The sequence below is a fragment of the Primulina eburnea genome, chromosome 3 (genome assembly GCF_022965805.1).
Source record: "Primulina eburnea isolate SZY01 chromosome 3, ASM2296580v1, whole genome shotgun sequence".
NCBI classification, from domain to species: domain Eukaryota; kingdom Viridiplantae; phylum Streptophyta; class Magnoliopsida; order Lamiales; family Gesneriaceae; genus Primulina; species Primulina eburnea.
The window spans coordinates 4,999,555-5,010,239 of NC_133103.1; the positions used below are offsets into that span (position 1 = coordinate 4,999,555).

General features: G+C 38.9%; 1 protein-coding gene across 3 annotated transcripts; it reads right to left on the reverse strand.

The window, feature by feature from the left end:
* Positions 1 to 1,618: 1,618 nt before the first annotated feature.
* Positions 1,619 to 9,846, reverse strand: LOC140825622 (protein SCAR2-like). 3 transcript variants are annotated; one of them, XR_012116718.1, is made up of 10 exons: positions 9,379 to 9,846; positions 8,350 to 8,513; positions 7,727 to 7,850; positions 7,518 to 7,647; positions 6,770 to 6,822; positions 2,925 to 6,678; positions 2,759 to 2,842; positions 2,570 to 2,674; positions 2,373 to 2,485; positions 1,619 to 1,953 (listed from the first exon to the last, which is right to left on the reverse strand). XR_012116718.1 is itself a non-coding variant. In XM_073187509.1 (9 exons), the coding sequence occupies exons 1-9, from the start codon at positions 9,531 to 9,533 to the stop codon at positions 2,435 to 2,437; spliced, it is 4,620 nt and encodes a 1,539-aa protein (XP_073043610.1). In that variant the 5' UTR covers positions 9,534 to 9,846; the 3' UTR covers positions 1,963 to 2,434. The 3 variants fall into 3 exon arrangements, 2 of the variants coding, with proteins under 2 accessions (XP_073043610.1, XP_073043612.1); XM_073187509.1 differs by lacking the exon at positions 1,619 to 1,953 and having other exon boundaries at positions 1,963 to 2,485; XM_073187511.1 differs by lacking the exons at positions 1,619 to 1,953; positions 7,518 to 7,647; positions 7,727 to 7,850; positions 8,350 to 8,513; positions 9,379 to 9,846 and adding an exon at positions 7,047 to 7,247 and having other exon boundaries at positions 1,963 to 2,485.
* Between the last annotated feature and the right edge of the window lie 839 nt (positions 9,847 to 10,685).

Here is a 10,685-nt window from a genome sequence, read left to right on the forward strand (position 1 = left end):
AAACAAGAAAGTACCTGGGAATGGGAAGAATTAACAGTGTGGCAGCCAAAGTCCATTGGGAGTGGAAGCCCTACAGGTGGAGAAGAGTCATGACTAGTAAACAGATTATGCTTGCTAGGACGAAACACCTGCGTCCACGAGTATGTACCATACCACACTTGTAGTAGCCCGAATTCCAAATTGGGTAATTAACGGAGTATTGGTGATTAAGAAGGTTTAATGTGTAATTTTGACCGAGTCATGATCGGACGGACCGAAGATGGTTCGGAAGCACCGAAGAGGTCGGAAGGTCCGAAGTGAGTTCGGTGGATCCGATCATTAGGTGTCAAGAGTTGATCGACACGTGGGAGTTCGGACGTTCCGAAGTGTAGGTTCGGTGGATCCGATCATGAGGTGTCAAGAGCAGCTGGACACGTGCATGTTCGGACGGTCCGAAGTGTATGATCGGAGGATCCGATCATGAGCTGTCAAGAGCCAATGGACACGTAGCGTTCGGACGTTCCGAAGTGTTGTTCGGAGGATCCGAACATGGCCTATAAATAGTGCTCGAATTCCTCATTTTGGTATTGCCATTTCTTGAGATTGAATCTTTAGTGAGAGATTTGGAAGGTTCCAGGGTTAAGTTGTTGGTCGAGCGATAGCCAAGAGCTGCCAGGAGTAGTAGCGTAGCGGCGCCTGAGTTACTAGGCAATCGACATCAAAGGGCTGTCGACGGACGAAGGTAAACCCTAAACCTTTGGTAGTACTAGGGAGTACTGGTTTTGCTAGTCGAGCATGGTAGTATTGATTGAGTATGCTTTTGATGCGTAGGCTTGTTCTAGACCTGATTAGCGGTGTTGCGTAAGGCTAGGCTTGCTGTGATAGAGGTACGAAAGTACTATCCGAGATATCCTGGTTGAGTATACATTCATATATGTGTTGCATGATTATGTGGTGCATTGATATATGTCATATGATGCATGCTATTATGTCACGTTTATTACTGCACGTTGCATTTCATGTTGAGCCGTATCTTCTTCGAGATAGCCTTTACTGTTGAGCTGTATCTCTTTCGAGATAAGCTATATCTTGGGGCCGCTCAGCCCTGTCTTGTGGACGCATGGACACCGAGAGTACACAGTGGCCGACGGGTCGGGAGGGCTTCGGTGGTCCGGGACATTTTAGGTCCACGTCTGTCTTGTAGTGGATGCAGTGACCCAGAGGTTGGACCGCGCGGCACTATCCACTTGGCGCCTCTAGACTGAGCATTTTGAGATCCTTTTGTGACTCCTGTTTCTTGACTACCCCGGTATCATGATCATAGCATGTGCATTTCATATAGGTCTGTATACTCATACTTTTGTACTGGGCGTTCTTATCGCTCACGTCCTCGGTTTTGTTTATTCTTGGACACCCCATTCCCACGGGGCAGGCCTCAGGTTGGACAGCTCAGGAGGAGCAGGAGGAGGACGTTGAGTATCTGGTTGGTTTAGTTTTCAGTACTATTCTAGACTTCGATTGGGTTGTATAACCATTATTTTTGTTGACTTTTCCGCTGTTATCTCTGATTATTGTTAATTAGGTTAATTGCATGCTTAGTTCTTGCCTAGTAGGTGATTCTGGAACGGGTCACTACAACACTAATTTACATGGTAAAGAATGATGGCCAAACAACAACCGGCTTCGATCACCAGACTCCAATTCAATACACTTATCCTAATTTATGTAAAGATTGATCGGTCCATTTAGTTTAAGTTTATGCCATATGTCAACGCCTATCTGCTGCTAAAAGCAGCATCCTTGCTGATATTCTGGTCAAATGACTACGGCATTGCACTCTCCAAAGTACTTTACAGGAGAGTAGGAATCAGGCATAAGTGAGAAATTGATGGGTAGGTAGAGATCGGCGGGAGGAGACTCGTGTTTGATGAATTGCAGTTACCGGCACCTCCTTTTCAATCCATATTTCCATTTCTATATCATCTATGAAAACAATAGACCTCAAATCCACATGCTTCAATTTTCAATATTTACCATTTCCATCCAAGGAACTTGTTTGCAACAGTTTTTATATTTAATATATTGTATCATACGAAAACAAGCTAAAATGCTGGTAACTAAGAGCAAAACTGAAGAAGGTGAGCTTTTACAACTCAAATTTGTGGCATCAACCATACAGTATGTATGCCCTCGACTAGTTACACAAATTAAATAACCGAGCATTTATAAGTTTTTTTCCATGTATAAAACAATATTTATGCCCACATGTTACTTCAGGATAAAATCAACTCTAGAAATCGGTTATAATTAAGAGATGGGGGGTGGGGTAGAAAACCAAAAGGCCTATAGCACATATATAGGATTCATAGTGTAATGTTCACCCTCCATTTCACCTTGTGCTAAGAAAGTTTCCTATAGCAAAAATGCTTTAGCAACACTATCTCTTGACTGCTTTTCATGAATCACTCCAACTATCCTCGTCGTCTTCATCGCTGTCAGCCAGGGCCTGTGATGTTCTCAAGGTTCGTTAATAAGACCTTGATTTACATAATACTACAGCATAAATGAATGTTCAAAGAAAACAAGAAACCTGTCGTATTGCCTTCGCCTTCTCCAAAATTGCAGCAACTTTAAGATTAGTTCTGGGACCTCGAAGAATAGGCTTTGTTGCCAGTGCAGGTTTCAGATTGAAGGACTGTCCAAATGAAAATGATATTTAGTCATCTTCTGAAAATTAAACAACATATAGTAAAATTCATGCCAATCAGTGTGCACCCACCTTGGTCCTTATTTGTGCGAACAGTGAATCTCTTTCCTCTACTTTCTGTATCTCAGCTTTTACTCGTGGGGTAACTTTCCTTAGCTGCAAACAATTGAAACTGAAAACTATGAACTTCAAAGAATCGTTATTGTTTTTTTAGAGCAAGAAAATTATAGATACTTACTTTGATATTATCAAGAGCAGTAACAGTATCAATAAGAGGATTTTGAGGTAGAGGCAATTTCCTTGTTCGACTCTCATTTGCATTTCCATCCTCCACATCCGGTGATGCAAATTCAATCACTGAAGATGGAACGGTGAGCTCCTGCTTCTCATTTTCTATTTTTCGTTTATCGTCAACTGTCTCATGCATCAAGAGACTGGCCTTAGAATTAGTGGACCTGTAGTCAACCTCCTTTTTGCTTGATGCAATGTTTGGGGCAATTTGAGTAACATCTTCCACATATGTCAAAGCAAATATCTCAGAATATGATATAGTGACCTCTTGCTTCTCATTTTCTGTGTTTGAAGAAAGGTCGTCAATCTCCTGAATTGAGGCACCATGCTCTACCTTCTCCTTATTGGATATTGTGTCTTGGAAAAATTGAACCAAAGATCGTTTCAATTCTCCATGGAATGAAATAACGTCACAGGTGGAAGTGGAAGGGATGGAGGTTCCTTGAGAGAATTCCTCTTGTTGAATCTCTCTCTGTACGGTAGAAGCTGCATGCTGAACATTTCCCAGTCTCCACTGAATGGGAGGAAGAGGTGGCAAAGGAGGAATTTCTTGCAGGTTGATTGAATTTGCTTCTGAAAAACAATTACCAGGTGGAAACATGGAACCTAAAGGATGATCTGAATGCTTAGAGACATCAACTTCATAGTTGCTTGATGCTGGAAGCTCCGGTATTATACGCTGATCAGGACAGTCAACAAGTGACCAATTTGAAGCAGAATTACTGGCTGCTTGATGATCATCGAGCTCTAGTATATGCTGGTCACGTGTAGACCCTATATCTATTCCACCAGAATCCATGAACTCTTGACTGAGTTGATTAGGCAGTACACTGGCATGTTCTTGTGGTGTTGTTTCTATTATATTGTCATAACAAACATTGTAATTTAAAAGCTTCCTTTCTTGGCACAGCTTCTGTTCTAGATCTAAGTCAACTTTCTCTGAGGAAGACTGGATTGTGTCGGTATAGAAAAAATCCATGCTATGTTCATTTACTATTGAATTGAAATCCTGATTAACAAAGGTATCTGATTCTTCAGACTTTGGATCATTATAACTGATAGTGTTGCAAAAGACTCTATCCAAATTTGATGGGGCTCCACCTCTTTGACCCACTTCCTCCACTAAGCCAGATTCCCCTTGACTTTCTAAGAGACAATTCTTGCCATTCTCAAGTTTATCGGGATTCGAATCCTCAAAACAAGGTATACCATCTTCTACCAACTGATTGATACTAAGATGTGAATAGACACCATTTTGGCCGACATTATCAGAAACTGAAAGCACACTAGAGGCCACAACTGCAATCCCTGATACATCAGTCCGTGAATTAGGCTCTCTCAACAAGGCTTTATTATCACTCAATGGCGTAAGTTCTGGGGATACAGAGATATTTGTTGCTTCTTGTGCATAGGAGCTCCTACATGAGGTGATTCCACCCTTCTCGACAATATCTGTCGCTCCAGCCAGCCCTACAAAATTCTCTTGCTTGGAACACAAACTTTCTAGACCTGCTAAATCATGGGAGGGAGCATCATCTGTGATTCCTATGACCTTTAACCCCAGAACTTCACAAGACTTGAGAGTTTCAACCGCCAGAGTTTCATTTACTGTTGTCTCCTTGTCAAGATTAACAACTTCACTGTCACAAGTATCTAAACCTCTCCCTGGCCAATCTTGAGAGCATTTTACATATGATGCCCCTATACTCGGTGAACAATTCTGGTTGTGAACCGATCTATCATGGCCATGCACATCTGCAGCAACGGTTTGAGCATCGCCAAGGGATGTTTTTTTGAGTTCCTCACCAAGAGAAGCCTCCATGATAGATGAAAAATAAGTAGAAGCATCAGCAAAAGCATTTAAGGCCACATTATCTGACTCATCAGTTGATTTTTCTTCTTTTGGAAGTGATAACATAAAACCATGTCCATCATGAGCCAAATTAGGATAATCAAATCTATAGTTTTCAGGCAACTCTAAATCTCCATGATTTGATTCATCCTCGACTGGATTATAAATAGAAATAATTTCTGACACATTATCTTTATTTGGAGGGAGACTAATTCGATTATTTAACACAAAAACTAGGTCATTGCCTAGATGTAGGTTCTCTCGACTGTATTTGTCAGTTTTTTGGGTATCAGCAGATATGGAAACTGCTGTGGCATCACAAGAACTATTGGAGATAGTAGAATTGCTTGATTCATTCTCATTATTTGATCTCTGTACCATATCACTTCCGGCAGAGGAACTTGGGGAATTATCTCCTAATTGAGCTTTGGAGTCAGAGAGACTGAAAGAACATCCTGGATCTATGGCCAGATTTTCTTTCTTTACTTCGCTATTGGTAAGGGACGACTTTTCATCACGCTCAAGTCCCGACAGTTCCTCCTGATCAGAGCCGCCCCCAGGCATGAAATCGGATGGCACGACAATTGGACTATATGTGGTAAGACACTGATTTGTACATGTTGCATTCCCACCAATTGATTTATGCACCAGATGAACTCCTGAAGAGGAAAGTAGGGAATTATTTTCCAACTGCAAACTGAAATCAGAGAAGCTGGGAGAACATGTTGCATCAGTGGCCAGATTTGACTTGGCTTCTTCATCCGTAATACTTAACTTTTCACCTGATTCAGGTGCCCTTGAGATAATTTCTTCCAAAATGTATTGTGAATCAGAATCTTCTAACGTAGGATCCAAATTGGTAAGGGTCCTATCGGAAGTCTGCTGCACAAAGCCAGGATTGTTGGTGGTGATAGCAAGTCCGCCAGTGCACATGTCATCAGAAACTGCAGATTTGGTATGGTGAGCCACAGGACAATCTTCATCTGCAGTTTTCTGGCAAAATGATGCATTGATGATCTCAATTTCAGATGTACATGCAGCAACATCATGTTCATGTTTTGAGCTATCGGCTAAAGTATTTGGAAAGTCCAAAGTAGATAAACTAGAAATCTCTTTTCCAGATGAATGATTATCATCATCAGACAACATAGAGGTTCCAGTAGATCGAGAATCTGTAGAATGAAAGTCACGTTCCACAGTGGCAATGACATCATAAGTCGTTAGTTGTATGTCGATACAAGAGGTCACATCAGTCGTCTCTCTCAATTCAGAGTCTGTATCAAGTTCTGGCTCAACGGCTATCGGTGCATCCATGAAATTGTCTATCTCACTGGCAAAATCATCAGTCAGATAACCAATTAAGTTTTCATCTTCGTTACTTTCTCCATCAATGACCATATCCTTTTTACTAGTTACTCGATCACAAGAGCATGGGAGACTATCTTCTACGATACTAAGATATGAATTGTCTTCCTTCAAGATTTCACATGTGGAAACCTCATCTTGCTCAGATGTGGATGGTTTCAGCATAATATCCTTTCTGTGTGGAGATGGAGGACATCTTTTCCTCTCCACGGTGTCTCTGTCAGCACTCATTCCAAATTGAAGTACTCCAACACTAGAGTCGTCATGATCAGTTGTTGGTAATATCCTCAGGGATGATGAATTCATGGTGATTTCATGAAGCACTTTATGCTCTGGAGAAGGAAATTTTGATAATTTTTCCATGTAGCTCTGCCCAGTTTTTAAGTCTAAAGGGATTCCATTCAGCCTCCTTTTTAATTTCACACGACGTGCAGGACTTCTTTCACCATTTCCATTATGATCCTCCATGAAAAGTTGATGAAGCCTGAAAATTTTAAGATGAAAACGAGATGCATGTAAATTTGAAGTTCAGCAATGGAAAATAAAAAAGACAGCAACGGGTGCAATTGTCTCACTTAGCATGTGATGATGGTAAAACTTCAGGGGTTCCTCCATTTTTACAGTATCTCTGTTTGTCATGCAAAGAATCTAGTCAACTAATAGACAGTTAAGTGTAATGATGTAGGAGGAAATGTTTGGTAAAACTGAAGAAAAAGAGAAGCAGGGAGCACGAAGGAAGATTCCTGATGATGCTACATATTATGAAATCATCATACATGGTACTTTTCCACTGAAGGCTACCGTACATGATTACCATACTATTTAGGTGTCCACATAAGTGTAAGGGTCTACCTTACGAGCTAAGAGCTCTGAGCTGCTATTCATGAGTCCGATGAAGGAATAGAACAGCTCTACCTTTTAATGAGCTACAAGAAAGTATGGCTTTTGAACATAAGAAAAATAATCTGACAAAATTTTTATTTCCAAGAACAGTGAGTTTCCAGAATGTCCAGGTCAAAATACAGAGGGTAGAGACCGACCTATGATTTGGAACAAGAGGTGGCAAAACAAAATTTTTGGAAGAAAAGAACTATTTATTAAACTTCGATTTTTTGCTGATTACTAACTCAGTAACTCGCCTCGCCCTTCAGCTCAATTCACCCGAGTATAGGTAACATATTACAGGGGGCTATATTTTAATTAAAAAAGGAATATATGAATTTTACCGCTAGAAAGACAAATGAAGTCAGTGGGAGTTGAAACTCCGAGTTCAAATTCAGCAGTGTTGGTGCTAAAACTTGCTATCGATTGTTTAGGAAATACCTTGGCTTTGCGGAGCTTCTTCTCCCTCTGAATATCTATACCATTCATTTTAGTGGAAGATGTCTCTATTTTGAAAAATGACGGATCAGTGTAGCGTTTCAGGCATGCCCCAGCCCCGCCGGTATCAAATCTAAAGGTTGATACCAATGAGATGGTAATTTTGGTGGGACGCATTAGTCAATCAATCTAAAAGGGTCAAAAGCTCATACTTGTCTAAAAGAAATAACCGAGGGGGACCCCTGCATTCTTCATATGAATCCATTATAAACCGAGGTAAATTTCCCCGTGTCACTATATTATGGTCCCTCTGTAAATTAGAATGCCAATCAACACCTGCATCATGATATTTAAACCATAATTGTTAAATCCAACAAGCATATTCAGGCCTCTTAGAGCAAAAGATGTGGTGCGAAAAAGACTGAGTCTGTAAAAAATCAAATCCTTTAAAAACTAAAATTCATAGAACTCTCTAGAGCTAGAAGCTGGATGATGGAATTCTCTTATTCACCCTCACAGAGAGCTAAGAGAGGGGAAACCATGGAATGAGGCCAGAAATTCAGCTGCCAGCTCTGGAGATCCCCACCTCAGTGAACCATAATTAACAAAAGAATGATCTTGCGAGTCAGGTCGCCCATTGGATTCATCCATTCATTGGCGTAAGTCCCAACAAGAAGAGTCAAATGAACAACCACACAACCTAGATTTTCTCAGAAGTACACAACCAAGTGATGATTATCATCAGGGCATTGACAAGCAACTAAGAAGCCCCAATAACCAGGTTTACTGGCAAGAGATGAATCAGAATATAATCAGAATAAGACTTTGTTCTAACCAGCATTGTACATGAATGAAGAATGATCGGTCTGGGAGAGAAATGCCTTCTCGATGGACGGAAACTCAGCCTCAATCTGTTGGACTCGGGATAATAAGTTGTGTCCTCTTGTAGAAGTCGCCATCACTTCGTCATGTAGGTCATGAAAAATCACCGCCGCAAACCTTCGAAGGAAAACAAAAGCGAGATAACAAAATCAGAGGCATTTCTCACTGTATGTCAAAGAGAACTATGGGGTGAAGATCAGTTGGTCTGACTGATGGTGGGTTATTAACATTAAGAAATAACATCATTAATGTAAAAAGGTCCAAGACACGGGAAAGAATTCTATCCTATTCGTATCAGGATCAAAAAATAAAAAAGAAAAGAAAGAAAAAAACGACGAAGTTAGAAATGCACTTCCACATACACTAAATGGACTGCAGAGTCGCAGACTGTTATTAAAAAAAATGGATAACAGTCTGAAGTAAGTGGAAAACAAAATCTAAAAGTATCTTCGTCTCATGTAAGCAGGAGAGAATTGATATGTGGAAACACACAACAACTAGCTTTAGCATAACTGAGAAGATAATTTCACATTGAAATAATAGTACAGAAACCATCGTCGGTCCCAAAGGTGGCCTTTTCTTTCATATCTGTAATAAATGAAAAAGGATGGATGTCCAGATTATTATTAAAAAAACAATTAGTTTTGTCGTTGAGATATTTCTAGCAAAGTATTTGCCAAACGCAAGCACATTAAGAGATTTGAATAACATTCAGGGGAGGGAAAGTTTATCGGCTGTAATCCAAGAAACAAAACTTAATAGGACCCACAACAAAAGAATGAAGAGAAAAAGAACGAAGTTGCAAACCATGGCTATAGATAATTGACATAGATCTCAACCCAAAGGCTTCCTCCCAAGCACAAATTCAACCTCAAGAACTCTCACTTCCCACATTTCATTATTTCAATACAAAAAGGCAAAATTCAAACACAAACAACATACAAACCACAACGCTAAGCTTTTTAAAAAAAAAAAAACTCACTCGGAGAGGTCCCCCAGCTGGCGGAGGAGGCCTACGAGTCCAGACATAGCCACTCCTTCGAGCAATGCCTCCGGATCATCCTTATCGGCGGCAGCGTACAGCTGCGGATCAGCTAAAGTGTACTCAGACATTATCTCATACTTAGTCATCGGCATTTTCTATCTTAAAACCCTAACCGGAATTCAAAACATTGAAGGGACTCCAGTTTGTTCACCAATTATGCAGTTTGTAGTCTGTAGATATGTGCATGTGATAATGGCAGAGGAGAGGGAGCCGAGTTTCTTTCTCTTGACTAACCTTATATACATATCGTTTATATTTAAATACATAATTATTTTTATTATTTATAATTATAATTATTTATACAGACGGAATTTTTGGGAAATGCAGAGGAATAATTGGGGATTTTTTTTAAAAAAAAAAATAGGGCATGACCCACCGGCCTCGCATTATTGGATTAGGCTTCGTCCTACTTGTGAGATCAATTGTGATTTGAATAACTATCCAGTCTGGCAAAATAACACATTCGATTCTGGTCAATTAAATATGTTTTATTAAATAATATAATACATTTTTTTATTCGATACGTATCATTGATTTTTAGTGTCCTTTTCGGGAATTTTTAATATTTATATTTATAATGAAATTGGTAAATGTCGAATATAAAATAATTATCACTTACATTTACATTATCTCAAGTTCAATTTTATGAAATTGAGCACCGATTCGATCTAACTCATGAAAAATAATATTTTTATGATAAAAAATATTAATTTTCATATTATTTATAGATCGAGTTAACTCATCTTAATGATATATATGTATTAAATCATTTCTCAATATATCAACTTCTAAATTGTTATGAGCCACGTTTATAATTTGTAAATATAACTATTTATTATACAGGTGGAATATAAAGGCGGAATCTAAATATCTAATATAACCAATAGTTTAATAATATTTAAAGTGTGTATACAAAAAAAATATATAAATACAATTTTGATATATAATTCATCATCCATATTCACATTTATTAGATGTGATGAAATATATCAAAATTATATATTTATTTAATGAACATCATCTCAACGATAAACATAAAGATAATAACATATCAAAATCTAATATATATATATATGTTTGTTTAAAGGATACGGTTTCCATTAAAACTGTAATCCCGTGTCCTCTAGTTGTGGAGGAATATGGATGGCACGAATCTAAAAAGTTGTGTTTTTTGGACATTTATGTTTGTTACCAAAATTATTATATATTTATTATTTTAATAACAACAATGTGTTGATATGGTC

Excerpts from the sequence above, each read along its gene's own strand:
- LOC140825622 (XM_073187509.1), bottom strand. The coding sequence starts at position 9,533 with ATGCCGATGACTAAGTATGAGATAATGTCTGAGTACACTTTAGCTGAT. Across the intron at positions 2,843-2,924 it reads CTGCTCTTGATAATATCAAA|CTAAGGAAAGTTACCCCACG; the intron begins GTAAGTATCTAT and ends AATTGTTTGCAG. Across the intron at positions 2,486-2,569 it reads AGGCGAAGGCAATACGACAG|GCCCTGGCTGACAGCGATGA; the intron begins GTTTCTTGTTTT and ends AGAACATCACAG.